The following is a 27,294-nucleotide window of genomic DNA, read 5'->3' on the forward strand; positions in this document are numbered from 1 at the left end:
TAACTTGAAAGAGATCTTAAAAAAATTCTAAAAGATACCTGCGTGATTTTATACCACTGTACTACTTCCGGATACGTTCAGCTTTCAATCGACATCAAATTTGTATGCCTAAATTTGTCCAAAATGATCGTGATCCTCGCTAACGCGTTCAGCGTCCAGGTCTTTAGCACTCGTGCTATGTTCTCGCCAAACGATGAGACGCTCGCGTTACCTTAAACGTCCGACCACTTATTCTCAAATGTTTATACGATGTCTACCATTACAGTTTTAGTTTTTCATTCGAAATGTGAATAAATGAAAAAATCTTGAACAAACAATAAACCTTGATCTTTCATCCTGAAATCTATATATGTAAAATGATCGGCACGATTTTTCATTTCCGCTAACAAACTGCTAAAAAAGGTATTGAAAGCCAAAAGTTAAAGTAAAAAGTTACTTAACATTCTGTTGACAATAAATCGCGTTAGTAAAAATTCGCAAAGAAGTTTTTATTCGATAAACAATCAAGATCATTGCAATTTTTCTTTATGCCAATCGATGCATATATGAATTCTCTACAAAAAAACATCAAAGGACTTGGTTCGAAAAAATGTATTAATTCAGAAATTATGATTTTTGTCGCGAATATAAGCGACACACTGTGCCACGTGTCGTTAAACGCGCGTAACGCACATTTAGATTCCATTGCACCCACATAATCTATCAAATCGTTCATGTATCCTGCAGTCTAAATACCTCTGATTTCGCTAGAACAATCAAGACAATTGTAAAGACGATTCAAAACGAGAAGCAGTCGTTCGGCCTACGTGTATTTTGTCGTTTAGCGAGGTTACGCGTTGAAATCACAGATATTTTCTCTTCTCGTGTTCATCTTTCGCCGGTTCGAAGGACATGCATAACCTTCGAAGAGTATATCGGCAGGCGGAAGTGATCGTTTAGGTGCGCGAAAGTCGGTTTCCCTAACGATAAGAAACTTTCGAAACGCGTGGACGAGCACAGATAAGGATGGCTGGCAGACACTTCGGCGTCCCGACGAGAAACGCGAACGTAAACGCTAAAGATAGCGCAATATGCGTTGTCCCTCTCGCGATTCGCTTCTTGGCCGATCTTTTATCAGATCCCGCCACGCTTGCAATCGCTTGAGGATTCGTAATTGCAAAGTTTATCGAGATAAAATTCAATAACCAAGATGCTTTTTGGAAAATTGTATGTATGTAGCAGGCGTAACTTATAGTCAAATAATTGAATTATTATAAAATCTTTATTTTATAAATACTAAATACTATTTTATAAATTCTATTCTACAATAGACGTTTCGAAACTTACATTTCAAATTTCATTTTTTTATCTTATGTGCCTTTTTTCCAGAAAGCTCTTGAATAATACAAGAGAGAGAGAGAGAGAGAGAGTGCATTAATATTATTAGTAGAACAGTATATCGTATTATTAAATACGTATATTGTACAAAAATACTAGGAACGAAACATGATTTGTGGCAAATATTTCGTTCTAGACTAGTAGTTTTAACGTGTTAATAGGAAGATCTGTATGCTTCCGAATATGAAAACAGATTACCGATATTATAAATATGTAAGATACGTATACGTATACGTACGCGTACAGATACGCAACGCATATAATACAAATAATACAAAAGTGCGAATCTTACAGATTCTGCAAAGAAACACGGGTCTTATGATCCTTTTATTCTTTTCTTTATTTACCTCATTTTTCGGAAAGAATACGCTTATATCCCATCGTCATCGAATATTTTCAATCATATCTGTGTCTCGCTTCGAAATTTCATCAACTTTGCTATTGTATCCTCCGCATAGAGTACATCGATCGGAAAGGGACATAGGCCGTGGACGAATTCACAAAGTTGTTACCGACGTGTTCCGTATTTTTTAAACGCCCGCAGCCTAGAAATTCCGAGCGCATTCGTCGATAAATCAGACGGCAATTTTCCGCTCGAAAAAATAAAGTCACGGCGAGCTAGGCCAGCTCTGATTTACGATCACCCCTATAGGCGGCTCGAGGTGTGGTCCGACTTGCATTAGAGAATGAGTCTCGAAATAGTTCCGGACGCGGAATACATCCCTAAGAATATTAAGCAATGCCCTCATGGCGATTTTTATCGTACTACGTCAGTGGCGCGCGTCTATAAAGAAATGTCCTACATTTTCGCCGTGAAACGTTAGGCAATCCACGGTTATCTGAACTTCACTTTTTTCGACTTCTCAACTTTTCTTTTTCTACCTTGTTCATAGACACACTTGGAACTGTGGAAACCGCGTGCACGTGGATATCGTAGCTTGTTGTTTTAGTATCTCAACTTCTTAAATTTTCTTTGTTTTCTTTCGCTTTATGTTCTTTATAGATTCGCGTGAAAGCTTGGCGAGTGATCGAAAACATGAAAATATAACCCAGAGGGGTTATTTCACCCAGTTCTTTCGATTTAATACAATTCGATGGAGGAAAATGTGCGTTAGATTAGTTAGATTTTTTTCGTTGAATTATAGATGTATGTATACTCGTATGAAGACAAAAGTTCGCGGTAGAGTTGCTTGAACCGACGAATTTAGAAATTGCACGTTCGCCAGGAATTTGTTATAGCGTTTGGCAAACAGAATTGATATTTTCGACAGAATCTTATGCGATTTGCCGGATTTTACTACTTCGCTACCTTCGCTTTCCTTCCTTTCCTGATATTCTTCATTCTCGGTGGTCTCTATATCGTTTCAATTTGCTAGTTTTCGATCTGTAGTTATAGGCTAGTTATCCGCGTTCACAACTAGACATCTTCTGCCAATCTTCAACTTCCAAACATTCTTCGCGAAACTTGGACCAAATGAACAGCGTCCCGACATTCAAGAAAATTCCATTTCTTCACGTGCTACTATATGAAAAGATATTATCCACTCGATTCGATGGAGGCTGCTTGGTTCTTCACGTTGGCGTTCCAACATGTCTGAAACACAATCGTCGAACTGGGACGACGGACAAGTCTTACGAAAACAGGCGTCACGTTGCTAAAAAACGTCTCTCTACCGTACGCGTAGCCGCGAGATCGTTATAAACAAATCGTCAAGGCGGGGACTATCGTACTATGAGGTACGCGAGAGCCTGTGCACGTAGACGTGGCTCGCCAGAAAGCGGCGTCGGTATTTGGCAAACGATGACAACGTCGTGGACACCATCTCCGGTTTGTCTGCGGTCCCAGGTATCCTAGACCGCAGCCTCTGCCTCTTCCTCCATCCTCCTCTTCCTCCATTCGTTTCATCTCTGTCCTTCGTATTCTTTCATCTCCCTTCGTCTTTCTTCGTCTCTGTCCTCCTCTCTTCATCTTTTTCGTCATCGTCGTCGTCATCTCGGTGCAAGAAGAGCGCTCTTCTTCCACTGCTTTACACTTGTCTCTGTTCATCTTAGTTTCGTCCATCTTCTTTCATCTCCGTCCCCCTTTCTTCATCTTTTCTATCATCATCGTCATCATTCTCCTCTTCTATCGCGATATCCTTGTTTCTGTCCATTCGCCCATCGTTTTTCATCTCTATCCTTCCGTCTTCATCTTTTTCGTCATTATCGTCATCGTGCTCCTCTTCCATCGCTCCATGCTGTTTTCTATCCTCTTTTAACCGTCCATTCGTTTTATCCACCCTTCGTCGTCTCTGTCGTTCCCTCTTCATCTTCCTCGTCATCGTCGTCATCGTCCTCTTCATCCTCTTCTTCCACTATTGCCCTAACTTGCGCCCGCGGTTCGACCGTCTCTCTCTGCGTCTGTCTCCCCTTTTTCCGTCTCTCGCTTCACTCGCTTCTCTCTTCTCGCGTAAGAGAGGCACGAGGAGAGAAGGGGCAAAGACGCTTTTAGACACGGAGCGTCCACGAGCGTCGCGACGCCTTGAGAAGCAGTAGTCGCGTACCTTAGGCAGCTTCCACCTTGCCGGCTCGCGGCCGTATGTAACGTGATTCTCCTCGACGTTTCTGCTCGACGCAGCATCGGCTGTCGCGAACACTCCTCGTGTCGCGTTCGTTTTGCCTCGCCTCTGGATGTTCTCCGATCTCTGGAACATTACCGAGAACAACAAACAGAACGCTTAAGGAACGGGCACGAACCAGTGGTTCTCAATTGCTGAAAACGTGCGTCCTATTCTTTTCCATCCAGTACAGTTTCAGTTTCATCGAGCCTCTTGCAACAAGGACGAGAGTTAAATTTACGTGGAGGATTATTTTACTTTATCAAAGAATCTCTGAAAGATTACAGTTGGTCGCCTTGGATTTCCATTTTAAGAAGGTTTAGGTGGGAAAGTCTTTGTGATTTTGTTTCTTTGCGATCTCGCGAGGTCGATGGTGTTCGCGGGTATCGTTTCCAAGGAGAAGGACAGCGTGTCGTTCGCGGTGGATCTCGGATACGAAGGAGAAGGTGAGGAGAAGCAGTGGTTAGCTGAAATTCGGTGGGATCTGCGAAGTCTAAATTAATCTGGAGCCCGTTGTTGTTGAAGTTCCGAACGCGGGCCTGCTGCTAGCCGGTGTAAAAAGAGCGTAAAGTTTCGTACGCGGAATAAAAATAAGCGTGATACGGGGAACCGAGAGAGTTGGATCAGTTTTTGCCACACGCAGGGTTACACGTGTTGCGCTGCAGAAACAACCGGTAATTTCCTACTCAGCGAAACAAGTGGCTACTTTTGTTTTGTGTTAGAAGAAAGTTCTCGCTATTGCAACGGTATTCTTCCTTCGAAAAAGAGAAAAGAGAACGCAAACTTTCGCCTGCCTCCTTCCGATCCACACACCATTGTATCATTCCGTTCACGTATTCTCCAGCTTGGTCCAAGCATAAGCGAGCAAGCTACATCGGTCTAAATTCACCGAATTTTCGTTTACTTGTTTAAAATCCTCGAAAGTACGTCGTCCATAGATCAACCAGAAAGCTCGACGCAATATTTTACCGGTGACTCAGTTCCTCGGCTGTGACAGATTCCACAGTGTGCGAAAGTGAGGTGTCCCGTCCATTCCATTCGTCTGTTAGACGAACAGATCTCCGAGTGTTCGTCGAATGGTCAAATTCGTCGAATGTGTCCAGATAGCGAGCGTCTTGGGTGACGTGTTCGCGAGTGAATCGCCACGCGATAATGATTTAGTGGCTCTCGAGCAAATGGTTGGTTGTTCGATTCGTCGGTGGATGATCGTGTTTAAAGAGTTAAAATAATTCCGCGAAAGTGGTTCGCGTGGCGAAGAAGGAAAAGGACGCGACGATGGCGGAGCGTCCTGGGGGTAGGAGACGATCGCGTCGGGACAGTATGGAGACAAGCGGATCGTTACGGGGTACGCCGCCGACCTCCAAAGACAGGAGGACTAAACGATCGAGCAAACCATCGAAAGAGCGGTGGTTGCTTACTAGAAAAACATGGCGGTACATGGCTGACGCCGGTAGACGTTTGATACCCGATGGAACGCACAATAGGCCAGAAGATATTCCAAAGATAGAGCAATACTTTCAGGAAGTGTGTCAAAAAGAGCCAAGGTTTCTGCTTTGGAGGAAAACTTCCTATCCAGGGACTTTAAGCTTTCGATCGCAGAGACGTCGAAGGCATATAAAGGGCGGCAGTTGTAGAATGAAGGCTAGCTCCGCTGACGAGGCTGACGATGTTAGAAATCCGCCTCAAAATTTCATTTTTCAGACCACCACGGCGGGAAAATTTGACCTAGCGAAAGCTAAAAGAGAATGGTTGCTGGCATCGGAGAGAGGGAGCACTCCATCGAGTCCTGTAGAGCATAGGAAATTCATACAGGAGGACTCTGAGACTAAAGCACTGGCTGATATGTTGCAGAAGTACCTGAACATGCAAAGCGACGTCGCTGGTGTGACAAAATCGACAGGAAGATCAGAAGTGCTTGGGCAGATGGATGGAAAAGAACCTTTCGATTATCAGAGTTTGATAAACAAGCTTCAACAATATCTGGATTTGATGGTTGCCCAGACGAAACTGGAGCAACTTTCGGTCCAACGGTCTTTGCCAACAGTGAAACGCACGGGAAACGTTTCTAAGACCATGCTACCGTATCAGGGCGATTACGTGCACAAATCGTTGATGGAAACTATCGGCCGTTATTATAGTAAATCTGCAACTCGAGAACACGTGATCTCGGCGATTCTAACGGATCGAAAGCTGTTGGAGAAGTTGTATTTTGACTTGAGGTGCACCAGGGGTTTCAGAGGTCCACGTGCTACCGGCGCTTACACGTCACCGTCTTCTCGTTGGTGGACTCATCAAAGGACCAGAGTACCGTCAAAGGAATCCGAAGATTGGTTTTCGCTCAGGAGAGATCCTAGTTCCCTGCCACCTCTGATAGCCGTGCAAGAGCCCAGTACAGATCGTGGCCCCATAGACGACGGTGTACAAACAGAACCTGTTCCTCGTGAGGTTCTCGATGCCATTCTTCTAGAGAGAGAAAAGGAGGAATTATCTATAAAAGAAGCGGCAATGCATAAGTCTACTGGTCGCAGACGAAGCAGCGTAGACAACGACGACGTTTCACCGTCCGTCAGCGACACGATCAAAAGGTATCTCCGAATGGCTAGAAAGAAGTCGATGGACGCTGACAAAGTGGACAGATTCAAACGAGTGAACTATGACAGAAACTTGAGGAACATCAAGGCCAAAGGAGAAACCACGAGTCTCGGCGATGACGATGGCAATAACAAGGGCTGTCAAACCGAAGACAACTGGGCTGTTAATTACAGAGAGATGTCCTCGACGGAGAATCCATCGGAGAATCTGTCAGACGCTGACACGACCACTTCGCCACCGAGTAGAAACGCGAGTTCGAGGAGCAGCATCGATGCTGGCCTTGGCTCGGAAGAACCACTGACTCCTAAACATCATCATCATCAGTCCTTCCTTTCCCATCTCCTACACGGTTCCAACGCGCACAAGGATAAACCGCATTCGGCACCGGGTTCACCGGCACTTACGTCATCGTCCACCAATTCCGCAGGTGGCACAGCGATGCAGAAGAGCAAGTCCTCCAGCAGCGTGGTGCATCACGGCAGCCGACTGGTCGCCAAGAAGATATGGAGGTCCAGAAGCAAGAGTACTTCGAGGGCGTCCAATCAACCCTCCGTCTGGACACCACAGGTGAGTTCCCTTTTTTCTTTTATTTTTGTCGTTTTGTTTGATCGCATGTTTTCCTTTCTTTCTTTTCTTTTCCTTTGGGGGGAGGGGAGGGAGACACGTAGTTAGTGTTTTATGAAATTTGTGATTCTTGGTAGAAGTTTGGTTTGTCAATCTTGGAACTTCTGTTTAAGTTAAGGATATGACTAAAAGTTAATAAGATTTGTTTCTAAAACAACCGAAATGAAATAACACGTAAAAACGTAGAAGCTTATTGGATAACAAAATTATTATACCCGAGAGATTGACAATATTTGTTTGGAAGATTAAAAGGTTAAGAGAGATATTTGGAAGGAAATAAAGTTGAAGTATCAAAGAATGATTGAATTGAATCGGATCAATAATACGAATCTTGTTCAGAATGAAGAACATTCGTCGAATATTTCGATGCATTTTATTCGTGCATTGTAAACGAAGCAGAAACGAATCTCGCACTCTATATATAGAGTTTTGTCTTGCCAAAACATGTCTACGAATAATTTGCTTAAACCACCTGTCGCAGCATAGCGTGGAGTGTCCACCTCGTTATAAAAAAGAAAACGAATTAACGATGGCACTATTAACATCTGTTACGAAAATAGAGCGTTGCTATTAATAACAATACTCCCCTGCCTAGCTTTCTTAATAGCACTTGTAAATTAAATTTACCTGCCACCGAGTCGAAGGCAAGATCCCGGCAAGTTCATCCGGAAAACGGTCAAACCTTCTCCCGTCGTTCTCATTTTATCGACCCTCTTTCGAGAAAGAATTCAAGACGAAGAACTCGGCTCCTTTTTTTACCGCAAGTTTTGTTAGTTTTCCTATAATTTAATATTTATGGTATTTTTTATAAAAATTCCCTCGTTCCATATTTTCATTCTTTGTTATTTATATTGAACGGTAAAATAACTAGATTTTACGATAAAATATAAATAGTTACCACGACGAAAATGTTTTCCTCGTTTTTCATTGACTTCAGTTTCCTTCTTTTAATAACCGCGCATTTGAAATTTCTATTTCTTTTATTCCCATTAATCTCAGCTTTCTTCTACTACAATTCCATGCTCTATTACAGTATTACAATCTCCTTCTGCCGATTTCCATTGACCTTAGTCGTTATCTACGTATTACAATTGAATTTCTACGTAATTACGTTCCCCTCCTTTCGATTTCATCTCTTTCTTCTCAATAATTAATCTCTTTTCCAGAATTTTTCCATTACGACTTTTGCCCTTTCAATCTTCCTTGATATATATCATTTCGTTTTTCTTTTCCTTCTTTTCTCTCCTTTTCTGACCGTCATAATAATCCATCGTTCTTCTCCCTAATTTCTACATATTAAAATTTTTTCCCTTTCGAAGTTATTTCATTTCATTTTCCCAATTTTCGCTTATCACCCACTTCTCCTGCGATACATTTGCCTCTTTCCTAATTTCCACATATAACAGCCTTTTTTATTTCCAAGTTCTATATATCTCTTCTCGCCTGTAGCTCCCCCGCACTCTAACCTTCCCTTTCTTCCCATTTCTTCATCGCTTTCATCTCTCTCCCGGCGCTTCACGGCGCTTCACAGCGCGCTTCGACGATCTTAGCTTCGACGGCTCGTCTATTTTTCTTTACCGTCCGACCCGGCCGACGTTTAATATCTCCGTGGTGTGACCGAGTATTCGGAGGATGTGAAAGAGGAAAAAGACGAGATGTAAGAACAAGAAGAAGAAGGTCGACCTTGCGGCAGGCATCTCGTTAAGCGGTAAGCGCGATAACCAATTTAGGGCCTCGGAATTTCGCCGGCGCCGCCAGAAATAGTCAGCCAACGGTGGTGTGTATAAACTATACTTAACCCCTGCTACTACTACTACGTGTCTGCTAACCACAGCTTATGTGCCGCCACTACAACCGATGATTCTACTTCTCCTGCAGTTACTTTTATTAATACTCGGACATTAAGGTGTTTGGAAGATATTATTGCTCAACATATCTCTTCATAACAGTATCGTTGAATCGATCGTATCCAATATATTACAACGCTTATTTTAGTTAGTAGAAATATCAATTTGATTTAGTTGATGCGCATCGTTTTTTTTTTTTTTTGTATAAGAAGCAGTAAACTAAATAATGTTGTTAATTAACATGTACATGTACGTACGCCGTGTATAGAGTCACTGTACGCACGTGGTCCTAAACGCGCGTTTTCCACGATACGTTGGTAAAAGTAGACCTAGTAAAAGTTCCGAGAAAAGTTGCGAAAGATAGATCGTGTAAAAGCGTCTTCTTCTCTTTGTATTTTGACTTTTATTAGTTTCTCTTGCGTGGCGAGATTAGGAAAAGTTGGAAAATATATGTTTCTCCATTCATTAACGTTCGAAACGATGAAAAACGGCGGGATTCAGACTCGAATTTATCAACCGTGTACATTGACAGAACGTTTAGTCGGGGCAGGAGGTTCTTTTTATAAAATCGTCCCTCTAGCGCACGTTGGCTCCTCAAAGTTTTGAAGTATACACGGAGATCGCTCGAAGAGAATTTATCAATATTTTGACCACACGTTGTTTTGGTTTGAAACGATCTTTTGATAAGTTCCTTTTTATTCGTCGCGTCGGACGGAATGAAGCATTCTATCTATAGTCGATGATTAGAAGAGTAGAATGGACCATTGGATATTCGAATCGAATCATTAACATTTTAAAGAAAGTTCGTTATTCCGTTGATAAAGACTGGATAGAATATCTCTTCATTTTAATAACGATGAAAGCTATTGCTTCGTTTGGTAGGAACTTTTAAGTTGATCTATTTACTTGCATGCAGTTTTCGATTTAGAAAAAGAACGAGCTAATTCGCTTACCCTCCTCGAGAAATTTCACTTTGATGTACTTGATGTAATTTCCTTTCCATTCAACCATCTTACAAAACTTTTAGTCTTGCTTCCTTTCTCTTTTATCTTCTTCCGTTAATCTCTTGAAGAATTAAAAAGATACTCGAAGCGTTTAATCGCTCGATGATGCGCAACTAATCGTACAAGAATTCAATAAAAATACAGAGAATGACTTTTAGTGGATGAAACTTGCTCCGAAGATCGATTAGGTGTCCGAGGATCGTAAAAAAGTTCTCAAGTCTATTGTATTCGATCCTCACGTAGTTCGTCGTTATTTCGTTCAAATAAATTTTAAAGAAAGAAAGAAAGAAAGAAATTTTTAAGAAAGAACTACGTTTCTCACGTTCTTCGATCTAAAATCTATTGCGAAATTTAAATCTGCGAAATTCTACGTGTCTCACCTTTCATTGATTTTTATTATACCATATTTTTGTACGAGCATTTCAATGTCGCAGTACAAAAGATATCTTGTCCATGGTCGCGATGACAAGAAAGTAACGACAGAACGTTTTAATAGATCGTGTCGTAGAATTCACGTCTTGGCAGTGATCCTTTGCGAACGTATCGTGTCTCACCTTTGTCTCCTTTACTGTGCATTCACCCACGTGTCGCGATTTCAGTCTCCTCTGTAAACAAATTTTGCGATACATCCATCGGCTAGTCATCTTTTATTATGCTATAACATCACCGAATATCTTTAACATTGAATCGTCTTTTAATATTAGATTTTTACTTCTTTTATATCATTGGTTCGTGCAATTTTTCGAATATGTGCGAAATTACGACTACATTTCGATTAATTACAACGGGAATCTAACTCTCTAATGGGATAGATCAGATGTTTTAATTTATGACTTAATGCGATTAAGACAATTGAAGAATTCGCAATTTAACAGGATCCATCATTCAAGTTACGAATGTCTTTTGTAAAAAGAATAAATTGAAAATTCCAAAGTTGAGTAATGATATTCGTCGTCGTCGTCTTACGTAAATTCGATTCGACAGAATTCTCTGACAGAATGGAATTGGCTTTGATTTTATCGTCTGTTATAATCGGCTAAGCTTTTCGGATATCAGGGTCCAGGAAACATGCAACAGTAAATTACGCTACTCCTGTGCGTTCTTCCTGAAATCGATAAACCAGAGTACCGTGTGATCGTAAATTATTGGACATCGTTGTTCTCGGGCAGTAAAGCCGGATAACATTCGAACTCGGAATTGACGAGGAGCCAATTCATTACATCAGAAGTAATGAATTTGTCGCCGGGTTTTCCGGGAGCACCTTCCATAAACGGATTATAAAATTGCTCCGTCACATACAAGAATTGCATATTGCATGTTTTCATATCACTAATTTGTATATAATTTCACGTGTCTGATATGAAGTTAATTTGATTTGGAGATGTTGTACATCTGAGCTTTTTTTTTATTCTCGTGCTCAGTTGAATTAATTATTATAAATTATTCTTTAGTGTTTCGTGTAAAACAAATCTTAAAGAAATAGATTAAGGAGGATTAGAATGGAAAATTTACAGAGAACTTGTTTTCCTGTATATATCGTGAAGTGTGAGTTCTTATTGAGAACTTAGCAGCTTATTTTTCTTGATCATCACTTTCGATATTGTATAAAATATTGTAACTAGAAAAGCAGAATTTTATTAATGTTATGAAAATTTTGACTTTTATTTAATCCTGTCACATTCTTCGCGAAAATGGATATTCAGATTGCCTGAAGAATGAAATCCCTTTGCACGCATGTAAAAACGTAATCGCGCATGGCGATGTTTTCTTTTTGGTCTGGTAATCGAATTAAAAAAAAAAATAAAAAATGTCCACGTTGTTTATTTTTCCTTTGTAGCGAGATCCATCGATGTTCAATTCCTTGGATGTTGTATTATGTAATTAAAAAGAACGTCAATTGCAGGAACGATAAAATCATGTCTTAAAAACTTCTAACTCTAACGCCATATCGTGTAAGACTCATTGAGAGAAAACTTTGATATAATGAAAAATTGGATATAAAATATAACGTGGTTTCTTTCGACGTAGTTTTAATTAAAGCCACCATCGTTCACGTTTTCTCTTTTCTCCATTCAGCGAAACATTAATACTGTACTAATAAAAATTGTATAAAGTGCGATATCCGCCTGTCCTGTTCCACGTGCGTACCAGGAAATCATTATTTTGCCGGACTCAAAAAGCAGCAACAGATAGAAAAAAATTCCGTTGGGATATTTCAACGTAGTTCTTCGTTATTTCAATTTACGTTAAAAATCCTGAAGAATAGCTCTTTTTTAGCACGTGTTTAATAAAAAGTATAAATTCTCAAACAACATTATTTTATTTCGCTCATCTTGGTTAACGCGATACTTTTAACACATCACGTCTATTGCGTAATACCACCGTTCTTTCTACTTTTCCACACGAGCTCAACTTCGTATTTAATTTCACTTGGTTCATCGTAGTAATTGAACACACATTTAAGTTCATTTTACCTATATACACGTTATTGCGAACTGCTATGAAATCATCCGTATCACTGTTTCATTAGGTTTTATCGTTACGTTTCTTTTTCTTATTATTTTCATAGAAATTTATCTTCATCTGCATTACGTGAAAAATATCGTTCACTAGATAATTGGCAATGTTCAACGTTTGTTATTTATTTCGGTATTTCAATTCTTCAAAAATTATGCAAATATAATAGCATTAAAGAAATATTGTAATTATAGTTATACATTGAAATATTCAAATGTTATGAAATTTGAAACCTTATGCCATCAATTTCTGTAGTATCTTGTACAGGAAACGAATATGCAAAGTTTAACAACAGCTGCGGATTGTCGTACAGATTAACTTCGACGTAGTTAATCCGCGACAATTAATTCCTTGCGCGTAACGCGGTGTGACCTTCCTCAACGTAACGTAAATCGACGTTATCGCATCGAGCAGAGAACATTCAGAGCGTGTAACTTTAATTGCAGGGAAAGTGTACGTGGGCGGGCACTGGTGGACGACGTGTCACCCTGCAGGATACTCCGCTAAGGTCACTGTCAGAAATCGAGAGGAAGGTTCTATGCAAGGTAGCTGTCGCGAAACTCCAGGCCCTCAACTTGGGCGTTCACATTAGGCCGCCGAGTGGTAAGTTTTTTTTGGAATAATTGTTATTTCAAAAATTTAGCGCTTACAAGCCTGAAAATTTGCTAACATGTAAAATATTTGATAATTATTTCTCAGTGTTTAGTATTTATTAAGTAATTAATTTTAGTATATTTTCTATCTTTTTTCTCGAGAAAATTGGTGTCTTAACTCAATGTCGAGAATGGAATCTCGGCTGCCTTCTAGATGATTGACATGTTTACGAACATAGGGTGTAACTTCAACGTCGAAGTATCCTCTTTCTCAAGGAATCACGTGCACACTCTCTCTCTCTAAATTTACCAGATATCGTTTATGATGCTCTTAAGGAATCTTTAAGAACGTTTTATTACTAGTTTCATGCAGATTGCTTATATTGCTATACATAGTCGTGCACATTCAGAATGGAAGATAGTCTTTTAATGTATCAAGCGAGTATGGTCGTAAATTTGTTGCAGATTTACTTTTACTGCATTAAAACTGTAACCGTAGTTAGACCGATTTTATTGTACAATTTAATTTATTACTTAATGAAGTTCTATTTAAGTAAATTTTACTAATATTCGAAATGATTACTTCGAAATCCTTCTGCAAATTATTTTCGAATTTTCGCTCTACCTAAATCGCTGGTAAATTATTTCAAAACGTGGAATATTTTACGTTGCATTAAATGAAATTTAACTGATAAGAAATTGTTTCAGACGAGGAATGATCGAAAATTCCGTAATGTTTTATTAACAGAATAGTATATTTTAAGGATTTATTAATTAGCCAGAAGCGATTACATGTACGATGAACGTTGTTTAAGAAATACTCCGTACGTTTCGTAAGATGGTAAACTAATTTTTCGCGGTACACTCCGGTGTGGTCATTGACGTTACTCAACAATCAAGGGGGGATCGCGTTTCATCGAGTTCCATTTCCTCGTGTTCGTTCTACGTTTCTTTGTTCCATTTCCGTATACAGGCGGAAGTAAATAGATGAAACCACGACAGGGTCACAAGAGGCTACGAGAATTTCTCCTTCGTATTTACGCTTGCATCATGAATATTCGATGTTCAACGATAGCAATAAATTTGGATGTTTGTTTCATTCTTCATATTTTTTCTTCTTTTTCAGAGTCACTCGGTACCAGTGCCGTTGCCACCAAGCCCAAAAGAAGAGCACCTTTGCTGAAGAGGAAAGCTCTCACCACTGGTTTCTTTGACAATAAAGGAAAAGATGATAAGGAGAAAGGTGAGTTGCAGGCATAGAAATTTGTTAATCGCGTGATCTCGCTTGAGCATTCTTGTCAGAGGCTTAACCAAAGAAAAAATGGCTGAATCGTCTGGAACATCTTTTGTTTGTAATTTCAATGCTACAGACTACGCCGTACTAATTTTATTCTCACACTTTTCCTCAGAGATTAATCTTTGATCCTAATTTTCGTATTTTTTAAAGCTCACAGTTTTGATATCGAAAATTTTATTTTCGTTCAAACTGTTTCTCTTTTCAGTTTCTCTTTATTACTGAATTAACTAATTACTAAATTACCGAATTAAACTGAGAAACAGTTTATTTGGCAGACCGCGATAGGTTGTATAAGAAGCTAAATCCCAAAGATCAAAGTTTCTATCCCATAAGAACAATGCAGGTATAGTTTGCTAGAAAATTTTGTCTAAGAGAAAGGATACGCGGTATCGTTGTGAAGATTTGTGTCCGAGCTTTTGTCTAGGTTCTAGTAGCTGTTGTCTGTTTCATTGTGACGAGAAACAGACATTCTTCAGCTATCGTTTCATAAAAATAGCAAAAACGAAAATAGCTAGAGAAAATATAATACCTAGCAGTTCATGGTTAAATGTAAATTTCAATGGAACAACAACACAAGTGACAAAATCTCTAATTGAAAGAAACTATGGATGAAATGGAACTTTGATGGTAGATCAGATCGTAAGGATTTGCAGATCGATAACAAACTCCTCGAAATAAATACATACGAATATCATGAATCGTTTCAAGTATTCGTTTTATTTTTGAGAAAAATGTACTCGTACTGTTCTTCGGCAAAATCCCAAGGTATCAGGAAATTCAATTTCTTGACGACCAATATTTTTTAATACTCGCAACAGTTTCAACTTATTTATGGTAATTGGATAGCACAATTTTCGCGATAGTAATTGGCCGATAGTAATTGTAGATAGAGAGTCAATAATTAAACACGGTAAATTAAGTGCGCAGTTTAATGTGCGGAAAGCAGCACAGTTAACGATCAGAGATTTATGGGCCGTTTATTTGTTTGGAGAATAACTAGTTCAGCTATTTTCAGGTGTGATTCTGTTTGCAAGAGTTCGCTAGGTAGTGTTTCTATCATTTTATACGTTTACGACATCCTTACATATCTGTATTTTGATCTAACCAAATCCAAGCAAAGACAAATATTATCCTTAGGACAAATTCCGGCTGCTGCACTGTTTCCCTATGTCTTCCCATTTCGAATTGCTTCTCTAATAATTACGTAATTGTACCGTCATCTTCTTCTTGGAAATTAAACAGAATCCCTCGCTTATGAATTTTATCGCTTCTCCTTCTTTCCTTTTCTTTTTTTTTTTTTTTTTGTTTCTCAGCATATGGGAAAATATTAAATTATTCTCTAAAGATTTCCTCGAGTTGGAAATTGAATAGAATTTCTCTTATGAATTATACGAAATAAATTTTACCTTTCTTTGATTTTTCGCGAGAAAATATTAACCCCTGTTTACATTGCTTGTTTTCTCCAAAAGAAATTATTACCGTAATTCGAGATGGAAGTTGAACAGGATCTCTCCTATGAATTATTTATACAAAATAAATTCGACCTTTCTTTGATACTCCTGTGAGAAAATGTAACTCTGTTTCACCTGTTTTCTTCGAAAGAATTCTATTCTATATATATATTATTCTATATAATTGTTATTCTAATTGGAAATGTTCATTAAACTCATTTAAAGCAACGAAACAGCAACTTTTTACTTCTCTTCTTGACCTTTTAATTATTAGACGTTGAAAGGTTCTATTTTAGGAATTATTCTTATGTATAATTTATATACTATTATTATTATATATAATTAGTATTTGTCAGAATTCCAAGAGAGTTTTGTCAGTTAAAATCTGAATATATTTGTTGTTCCTACTTGTTGAGTGATAATTACGAAATTGTTGACTATTCAGAGTTCATTGTTAGATTAATCAAGGAAATTGCAGGAATCTAATATATTTTGTTTCAAGTGACGTGTTTCACAGATGACACGCTGTTACACGCTAGCAGCTTTACGTTTACCGTGTGGATGTATCATTCCTTGTTGTGAGACTCTGTTTGTCAAGCACTCACGGAGTGACGACTTTCGGCAAAAATTGCACGTGGAATTCGTGCGAACACGGAAAAAATAGTGTTTGCTTAACCACGAGATACTTCGGTAGTCGTGTGAAGTATGTGTACGTGTGTTTGGCAGTCTGCAATTTTTTGGTTCACTCGTATTTCTGTTGCATCTTCGAAGAACATGAATGTCGTCTGTTTATAACTTCCTTTGAGATAAGACTTCGGATAAAGATAAACCTGGGAAAATAGAGTAGAAGAATCTAGAATCTTACACATAGAAAATTGGATAGAAGAACGTGAAACCTTAGAAAATATACCAGAAAAGCCTCAAACATTAAGCTTGCAAAAAGACAACAAAAACGTCTGAAATCTTATAGAGGAGAAACGGAGTTAAAAGTTCGGAGAACACACCAGAAAAGTCTAAAATCTTAAATTTGGAAATTAGAATGGTAAATAGTAACTGCGAGTAAAGACATCTAGGCACTTCCATAGATTAAAACGCATTATAACATCTACTCAGAAAATCCGAGAAATTCATAACAAAATCTAGAAAGTGTTTAATAAAATAAGTGCCACGTATCGTTTCCTGTGATGTATTTCTATAAATTAAAAAATGAACTTGTATCAAATTCTATCTCTAACTAAGCCCCTCAATTATTCTGCGCTTTCTTGATCTTCTGGAGAACGAAGTGGAAAAAGGGAATGCAACCGTTTGCCCATGTGCGAGCAACAGCAGACCGCGGCACTAACGTCGGCCAGCCTGGTATGAGACACAATTTCGCTGGCTAAAATTAGTCACGGGGTGCTTGGTGGCGGTGCATATTTCCGCATATACCAGGTTTATTTGCGGTGCACGCTGGGTACGAGTGCCGCGGGGACACCGGACGTCAAACGGGAACCGGAATGGCCCTTCCACGGGGTCGCGTGTTTGGAGCTTACCCCCTTCGGCGATGCTTCCATCGGGTCGTTTGCGAACACGTGCCGGCGGTGTGTTATATTACTTGGTTCTGTTGAGCTTTTATGAGCGAATTTTTTTCTTTTTTTTTTTTTGTAACGCGAAGCGAGAGGTGCTGGGTGGTATTTTTGGATCTGTTTAGTCGTAAATTGTTTGATACTTGGCTGATAAACTTAGGATTAAGCGTAATGCAGCTTGGTTCTAGTACATGAATAATCGATGATTGTGGAGATTTGGAAAATTGAAAATTTGAACATGTGTCTAAAAATGGAAAACGGTATGTAGGAAGAATCTATGGATAAAGCAATCTGAAATAGTTTTCTTCCTTCGTCTTCGTTTCCGTATAATCTAATTCCATAGTCTTACATCGCCACCATAAAATTCCGCAAGCATAAATTTTCAGATGGAGATTATTTCCATAGGGAGAGAAATGAAAATAATTTGAAGAACAGTGAATGCAAGACTATTAAATAATCAAATAACCAAATAACCAACGAGGGGATTTCAGCGAAACGAGAAGGACGAAGGAAAGAGAGGAACATCGACTGATACACCGACGGTAGAGGAAACAGGAGAGGAAAGTGTCGCAAATGATTTTGAGAATTCGAGGAAAAGGCTCGTACTCTGGGTCCATTGTCGTCTTCTGAAAGTGGTGGTGGTTTCACGACGAGAGAAAGAGAGAAAGAGAGTGAGAGAGAGGTCGTTTGGAGAGGCTGGGATGGCCCAGATTGTGGTCTATAATCGGACCGGTATAGAGACACGGTTTGTTGCCTTTCGGCTTTTAGCTGGCTTCGGGACTACGTCGTGCGAGAAAGAAAGACAAGAGCCCCGTGAAAGTCTGACATATTCGATCATAGGAGGGGACGTCACTTAAATGACGTCCTCTTTTAGAGCGCTGCCACATTTGAAACACGTGAGCCACGCACACGTGTCTTTCAAAAGGGTAAACGAATTTTTTTTCGGTTTCGATGCAGAAGAATTGTCATGAAAATTTTATTCGAATTCAAAGCGTTATAATAATTCTAATTATCTCATAATAATCTATAAGCATTCTTTTCAATTTAAATCTCAACTTGTGATTTTTTATATTTTTCCTTTTTTAAAATCACATTTCTGTCGCGTTTCTCTGTAGCAATTAATCGATAGCGTATCAACGTCCACAGTTGCTCTCCTATAAAGCAAAGAGAAATCAAGAACACGAAGTCTTCCGAAGTAAAGTCTTCCAGGAACAGGAATAGGAGGAATCGAGGATCTTAAAAAAGACGACGATTGTTATTCGCGCGTGTGTATTTGGCAAGCGACGGCAAGCAATTAAGAAGTAAAAAGATGAAATTCGAAAGGTGGCACGGCGCGTTTCCGCGAACTTAGCCGAATAAACGGGCGGTTTAGTACCGAAAATAAAGCGGCCGAAGCATTCATGGCCAGCCGGAATATTATCAAACGTTCACGTCGTCAGAGGTGACCAGAGACTACGCGAATTTTGAAATTTCACTTTTTCCAATATCATTGCATCCACGCTACAAATTACTTTAGTATACATAGAAAAATTCGTCCCTTACTGCGTATTTTCTAGTATATCGGGAAATAAAGAAGCGTAATATTCTAAACTGTAATGTTTAACAAATATACAGAGCAATTTTTATGGCCAGTTACGTTCGTTTACTCGACGTTTAAATTTAAAAGAACCGTACGAAAAGCAACTATTTACAGTAGTCTCGGTAGCAAGCGTTCAAACACAATTTCCTATGAATTTCACGAACAGTTCGCACACGAGTAAATAAGCCGTGTTTACGCGAATGGGACGCAGCTGACCACCACAGATCGTAGAACAGAACAAACCTCCTTTTTGGTCGGTTGATGGAAGCGATTTGAAATAAAAAATAAATTAACAAATGAATCGATTAAAACTACCGACTAAGAAAGTGCGACACGTCTAATTTTCCATTTGTAAATTAATCACTTTCACGTGAATATCATTTGTCCTCCTTCTCTTTAGCCAAAGTTTAACGATCTACGAATACGCCACTGATAGCTCGTTCTGTTTCTTCCATCGCGTGCATCGTTTATTTCTTCAAGTACCAGCACTGTTCGTTTCTTGTATAACGCAGGAAGAGTTGTTTGGCGATTGACAGGAGCCATGACGTATTTTATTCTTTCGTATTTTATTTCAGAGTCGTCGGGTGGCCTAGTATTTGGCATACCGCTGTCACAGTGTTTGGAGAACGATAGAATCGCTAGAATCGCCGCTGGTGAAGTCTCAGACGTTGGTTGTTTATCGAGGAACAGCAGACACGGCAGCAGGACGAGCTTCACGAGCCTCATCGAACCCACTGTCGCGGCTAAGACTGACGAGGTAAGTATAAGCAAGATACATTCGTTTCTCATCCGTCATAGGCGTGTCAACCAACAACCCAATTATCACGTAATAATGTAGCAATACGGATTCGAAGAATATTAGTGTTAAGAAGAGTTAAAAATCGAAGAATTTTTCTTACTTTTCTTTTACATTTTTTCTATTTGTATCTTTATAGCAAATTTCTATTAAATATTACTTATATACTTGGAAAGATTTATCTAATCTTTTAATCAGAGTTATATACATCACCGAGTATGTGGAATTTATTCGATCGACCATTCCATTTCATTAATTTCATTTGAATTTCATTTGATTAATTAAAAATATTTTTTACGATTAGTTCTAAAGAAAATAAAAAGCATTAATTCCTTAGAATAGCGTATTCAATGCTAAAACAATCATCTCCCTTTCCTAGAACATATTCTATTTTATATTTCGCTGTGTACAACGAGAATGTCCTTGCTGCAGTAGTATAAGATCGTATCCAGTCAGCCAAGCGTGTCGATCGCTAATCGATCGATTCTGTCACCAATCTTTCCACACAAGTACTCGCGCTACTATTTTTAGACATTAAGACATTTAGACATTTAGACATTTAGAGGATTTCTACAATGAAATCAGCGACAGATATCGTGGAATACTTGGAAAAGGAAATTATGTTTGCGGTGTATTATATTTTATCGCGATACCGGCAACAATGTGGCGTTTATTTTGGCAGATGGGGACTGTCGAATCGTACAAACCAAAATTACACACATGAAATGCAAGTAGATTGTTGAGAATGGCCAGCACGAATACACAATCAGGAATTTTACTCGGTTTTCTCGATGACTGCTCGGTCGAAGAGGCGAGAACACGATAGAGGAACACGCCCACGCGCGAATAGAAATCCGAGTCACCTGTTTTAGATTGACGTGAACTAATCTGCACGCGGAACGCGTTCTCAACGTAGCCGATAGAAATTTCAGTGTCTCTCAATGCGAAAATATAGATATCGTAAAAATAGACGCAATAAACGCGAATAGCCACGTTTCTATATTCTACTCGTTCCCTCCTATTTTTTCTTCTTATTCTCTATTTCTCAAGCAAAGTGTCTCGAAGTGGATAGATTAATCGATCACGCGAAGTAATTTACTCGATCGTGGCGTTGGGGAGAAATTACACGTAAATGAATATGCAAATCGTTGAACTACGACTTGCCATAATTGTTGTTGCGGAAATTGCAAATGTAAATTCGAACGAACGAGCGAGAAATGGACACACGGAGAATCTCTCGAATATACGAATACGATTTATGAATCCATTCCATTTATATTATTTATATTATTAATTTCGATTTTCATATCTTTCCTATTAGATACAGAGGATACATATTTACAATTTCTTACAGGCAATAAATAATCTTATTAATTGCGTTACGCATCGTAGTTTGCTAAGCCCAAAGACCGAATGCAAATTCTAGAAATCTTAGTCGGCGTCGCTACGATTATTCAGTCATACGATGACATTTAAATTGTCAATTTAAAATGTAACGTGCCATGCTACGAAAGAGTGAAAAATCTCGATCATTTTAGAGAGATTCGCACCAAGTCCTAATATCCTGACCTTAGCAACATTGCGTAAATAAAACGTACAAAAGCAGAAGAACCAATATCAAAGTATCAGAATGGCGACGTACGCACGTTCCACTTGTAACTTGTATATCGGTTGCATCATGATCGTTCGATGATGCTTTATCAAAACTACGAGAGAACACGGCGGAGGGGCTCGAGGAGGCAGCGTCGCGTGACGGATCGTGAATGCGATCATAAACGTCGTCATCGATTGCGTCAGTGTCCGCGGATCACGACGAGAGCGTTTATCGATGGCCACTATGCGAGTCAGGGGCCAGACGTTCGAACGACGGACCGCAAGTGGTTATTTTTTGATGGATACGTCAGAACGACGCGCCGCGACGCCGGCTTACAGCCGCTTATTCTATATTCTGTGGTGTGTACGACGGCCGAGACGGCCGAGGCAACACATTCGTTGCCAGATTCTCTTACCGGATTTAAGCTAACAGTTTCGTGCAATTAAATGCCAATAGGCGACCCTGTGACGTTACTATTCAACGTTTCTGGGTCGAGACGATCGATTTAGATCGCGTGAAATTTGGAAAACGAAGGAAGAAAAAAAGATAAATCGAGCGAAGCAGTGATTAATAAAAAGTTTCAACGATGCCTGTTCCCTATTCCGCTCCATGAACTATACATATAAGTTATGCGAAAATGAATTAGCATTGTGCAAGAAAAACTGCGTAAAAATCTTTTAAACATACGAGCGTTTTGTTTTAGGTTTTTATGTCACCGTTATAATACTTCGTTTAACCCTTTCCACTCCTATGTCGAGTGTGACTCGACATCAGTTTTTATCTCAGGAGCTCCTTTGTCGAGTCCCACTTGACATTCTTTCAGTCCCACCATTTTTCGCACAACGTGCGAAGGAAAACTAGGATTGTACCTGGAAATTGTTTCAAGATATATCATACACTTAAAAGTTACAAAATACGACAACAGTGTGAATAAAACTGGTATTTAAGTGAATTTCTTTCTTCCTTTATTTATTTAAATTGTCTTATTTTTTAGTTAAAGTAAATTTCAAGTAAAACACTTAAAAACGTTGGGAATTGTGGGTAACGAAATTGAAATAAAATTCGGTGTGCAAGGGGTTAAAGGTAAACAGCGATTTAAACAAATAATTTATTCCTACACAGAATTTTTAATTACGTATTGATCAACGTATTTTGGAAAATGTAATTTCAACTCTAAGGTTTCAGGACTATTTATATCACATCGATACGAACGATTGTTACATTATTTTTGCGAAAACAAATTCGATAATTTCCCTCCAAATTCTTCGACTGCCTTTTATTCCGAGAACAATAATCTATACGTACAGATTAGGCATTATGAAATGTTCGAATTGAAGAGAAACTATTCGCTCGAGAAATTATAAATTTCGTTTAAAAAATGTAGATAAATGGTTACCTCGTAACTTTTGCGTTGCTACGTTATCAATAACGAGATTCAGAAATTTTTCTATGCTTGTCTATCGCAATGCATGCATGTCAAAACTATTTTCTTTTTTTTTTTTTTTTTTTTGAGAAACTACTTATCTTCATCGTGACAGGAAGTAAATGTTTTGATTTGAGAAGTACCGGCGCCACCTGGTCGATGAACACGAATCTTCTCCTTCTTCTTCTTCTTCTTCTCTTCAGTTTTTTTTTTTTCATACGTTCTCCACGCAAAGAACTCGAACGTTCAGGCGTTATTTTAAGAAAGTCGAAGACTCCAGCCGCGCTTCTTGATTTACACGATCCGATCTAATTTTCGTGCGTTTACGTTTTTGCGTATTGATTTTTCGGTTTATAGCGGCTCAGCGGGATGATTTGTTCACGTTCGAGAATTTATTTTAGCCACGCGCGCCTTTTGTTCCAGCCTTCTTCTCTTCCATGTCAATTTATCTCATCGCGTCTGCTTGGCTCCAACGTCAATCTGTCATTTTCATTCGATACTTTGTCGTCCCGTGAGAACAATTTAGCAGTCAGCCGTAATGATTTTCTCGTTATTTGAAAAGTAGAAAGTTTCAAATAATAATAGCTCGTGTTTTAATGGCAAGAATATCAGAATGATCGAAATGGTCAATTGCAACTTCCTCGTGGAAATTTTATAAATCTTGAACAGCGTATTTTTCAGAATTTCAATGTCACGCTTCACAAGTCTACGAATATTCTTTCGTCAACCTTTTCATTTTCATTTCTTTGCTATAAATTCTACATTCTAACGATCGACAATTCCAGCGTTAATTACCATGTTCTGTAAAAAGAAAAAACAAACGTAATTTTGAAATAATATGATAATTCTATAGAATATAACAAATTCTACACACCCTGTAAAAAGATGCTATTTGAAAGATGCAAAATTAGTACAGCAGCATAGAGTAGTTTAGAGGGAAATGTACCGAACGCTCAAAGAACTCAGACTTGTCTTTCATTACGCTAAAACACACAATAAGTTCGCATATACAAAAGAGCAGTAAACTAACATTCTCACTGTAATTAATAGCAAAGGCAATAAATCGAAACCCAATGCGTCAACTGTTACACGGATGTATACACAAAGTAGTTCGACTTCTTCCCCGCAAGAAAATTGGTGCGATCTGTTCGGAATGTTAATATATAATTGAGGGCCCCTTACGAGCTTGCGAGCTCGTTCGTGACGCATTCTGTTCGTGGGCGGAATTTTTCCAATGTGGAGAGAAATTCCGCCGGTTACGAGTCAGAAACTAAATCTATCACGTGAATCCCCTTTTTCTGCAAGTTTCTGATGTTACACATTGATCCGATAGCTATTGGTCCGAGATAGTTCACAAGTTGTTGGATCATGCACGCTTCTAGAACATGAAAATAGAAGGAAAATTAGAAGAAACGGAAATCCTCGATAAGATTTGATTTTCGAGGAAAAAACTTGCCTTGAAGTATTTCGAGATCAATATTTCGATATTATTTTTTTTTTTATTAATATTTCGGATGAACTTTCACCCCGTGTAAATTTTTAATTTCTTTTTAATATTACCATCCAGTAATACCATGATATTTGTAATCAGTGTAAACAATAACATTCCTCTTGTTTATTTAATACCAATTAATAATTGAATCGATGGCATTGTTTGACATTATTATTTTTAAAATCACGATGGGAGCCTTCAAGAGTCGGAGATAAATATCGCTGTTAATTTTAGTAAATCACGAGTAATTTTAGCGTTGTTTCTCGGGATAGACAGGAAAGCTAGGGCACTCCAGTGTGAAATTTCTTAGCATTTTCTAAAAATAGTCGATCGACAGGCAAAATAGAGAGCCCTCATTCACACATTGTGGAAATAGCATTGATTTATCGTGGCGCCAACTTCGACAATGCCACCCTCAACTTCCGCTACTCGATCGAATATATATCCGATTTGTGTATATTAGTAAAAAGATGAGTCAGCATTCGGTCTGTTGACGCGTATCCTTTAACAATTACACACGTCATTGTAAAGTTTGATTTCTTACTCATTTTACCCATTTTACCTGTATCTTTGCTCGTCGCTGCTTTAAATGGCATGCAAAAATGTACACTTTAAATTTTCTCTTCAGCGATGACTATTTTCTTCGTTAACGTCTCGATAAACATTCTATAATTTGTTATTAATTTCTGTTTCGAATTCGCCGATGCTTCATTCAAATTCTACGATAGTTTATATAATTAGCGTTTCTGTAAAATAGAAGTTATGAAAAAGAAAAAGATACAAGTGAATAATATACGTTTTGTAATTTTGTTCGATGTAAAATTTAATTAAAAATATAGATAAAACGATATACGAACAATATTTAATTTCTATAAAAGCAATTATCAGAAAGATATCAATGACAAATAAAATCCCGGGAAATAGCCAGATAACCGAGTTGACGAACGATATCAGTAAGTCGATACAATTTTCCGCTTGATTTCGCTTTTCAACAAAACGTCATATCGAATCACGGAACATGTGCGTTTTATTGATAACAGTTCGCGGTCGGGACGTTTGGCCGATGACTCGATGAAAACGCCACGTGCTTAAGTAGTCCGATTGATCGATTTAAAGCGATCCGGGAATGACGCAACGTTGCACTTTCCTCGTCGACGTCACGCGTATCCCGAGCTGCGTGACGTCACAGATCGGAGACGCGAATAGAACCGAGATCAGAGAGCGATAATTTTAGCCCCGGGTTAATTAAGATGCCTAAATTTCCAACACTTTTCTGTCAGACCAGATGGACGAACACGATGATCGTCCATTAAGAACGTTAAACAGTTATCATCAGACACGTGGATCGATCCACTGTTTATGCAATTTTAGTCGAATGATGATCAGTGGACAGCGCAATGATCGTACGATCAATTTTCCAGTCCGGAAAATAGCGAAAGCTAATGATCGCATTGTGAATCTTTATGCGAATTTATATTTTTACGCTAAAGAGTTTTGTTTTATTCGTTAAACTCTGTTTCAAATATTCGAAGCATTATTCTCCGCATTTCTGCGTCTTTAAATTTCGCACGAAGTGCGTGAAAACCCGCGTACATTATTTTCTGAAATTTATTTCTGCGGCGTTGCGACGCTTGTTGTCGCTTGCACTCGCTTCCCGATAGCCGATATAAATATATATTACAGAAAAAAGAGACATTTGCCGCATATGCAAATGATCTATCTTCCTTTTTCACTCGATAAATTTCCTGGAATTTTTCATATTCTTGGAATGCTCGGATTCTACTATTCGCTGATGCAACACTGAGCTTGAGAGAAATGAAATTGTTTCAGGGTGGTTCGAACGAGTCGTTGTCGTCGAAAGGCGGAGCTCTAACCGGAAGCGACTCCGGGGTGCTCGAGCTGAGCGATAGCGGCGGAGGAGGCCCTCCAGGGGAATGGGACCTGGTTCCAAGCATAGTCAGACAGTGCATCAGGCACCTGGAAAGCACGGGTCTTCGGACGCTCGGTATCTTCCGGGTGTCACCTTCCAAGAAGAGAGTGAGACAGGTGAGTGTTCGACGATGTTAAATATTCTTGTGTTTATTTATTTCTCCGCACGAGATTGTTTTATACACAGTGCAATTGAATTGTATCTAAATCAGTAAATTGAAATTGAATGCCCCATATTTAATCAACGAGATTCTTACCATATAGAGTTTTACGTTGGAGATATCAAAGCATATCTGACATTTAAAAATCATATTTCTCGTATGTCTTACGTATTTTAATTTCACATTAAGTTTAAAGCACAACTATTAAGAAAACGTTTGACACATTTGCACATTTTACGCATTACAAAAGCGTGTTATATTCTTTCTTTCCGCAGTTACGAGAAGACTTCGATTGCGGTCGCGAGACAAAAATCGGACCCGATCAATGTCCTCACGATGTAGCAGCCCTTCTGAAGGAGTTTTTTCGTGATCTTCCGGACCCTTTGCTCTGCAGGGATCTCTACCAAGCCTTCGTCCATACACAAAGTAAGGACAAACGTATCTGAAAATTTCTTTAAACTCTTTCAATATTTTCATAGAAAGAATAATTCCAAGATTTTTCTTACGTACTTCCGTATATGACGAAATTCTTAGTACTGTCAGTTGAAACATTGTCTGAATTTTCGACTTGACTATCCTAATCCTATCAAACCTAAATATTCGTTGTGGAATAAAAATATTATATTCTAATTATTCGACTAAATTTTTTATCGACAGAATTGCTTTTACGAGCACAACTTTTACAAACAAGAAATGGAAACTAAATGAAGATTAATCCGATGAAATATTACAACAACTACGAATACATATTTTATACATTCCAGAGCTATTTTTTCTCATAATTATCATACGTAGTAGAAAGCCATCAGCCAATTCTTTCAGCCAATGCACAGAAAGTATTTATAGGGGTGAAAGA

At 38.7% G+C, this 27,294-nt stretch overlaps 1 protein-coding gene and 1 long non-coding RNA gene across 2 annotated transcripts in view; one reads left to right on the forward strand and one right to left on the reverse strand.

Moving 5' to 3' along the window:
• The first annotated feature begins 3,912 nt into the window (after positions 1-3,912).
• The window catches only part of LOC122577227, a 30,277-nt gene continuing 6,895 nt past the window's right edge, over positions 3,913-27,294 (forward strand). The window contains exons 1-6 of the mRNA XM_043748382.1: positions 3,913-7,133; positions 13,005-13,161; positions 14,278-14,394; positions 19,619-19,800; positions 26,179-26,394; positions 26,714-26,864. Of these exons, the coding sequence (XP_043604317.1) occupies positions 5,250-7,133; positions 13,005-13,161; positions 14,278-14,394; positions 19,619-19,800; positions 26,179-26,394; positions 26,714-26,864 (2,707 nt within the window). The 5' untranslated portion in view covers positions 3,913-5,249. The remainder of the gene's footprint in view (positions 7,134-13,004; positions 13,162-14,277; positions 14,395-19,618; positions 19,801-26,178; positions 26,395-26,713; positions 26,865-27,294) is intronic.
• Positions 19,810-26,168, reverse strand: LOC122577312. Its single transcript, XR_006320207.1, has 3 exons — positions 24,911-26,168; positions 23,731-24,850; positions 19,810-23,657 (listed from the first exon to the last, which is right to left on the reverse strand). It is a non-coding gene; the product is annotated as an uncharacterized LOC122577312 (long non-coding RNA).

Source organism: Bombus pyrosoma, linkage group LG2 (assembly GCF_014825855.1).
Source record: "Bombus pyrosoma isolate SC7728 linkage group LG2, ASM1482585v1, whole genome shotgun sequence".
Lineage (NCBI taxonomy): Eukaryota > Metazoa > Arthropoda > Insecta > Hymenoptera > Apidae > Bombus > Bombus pyrosoma.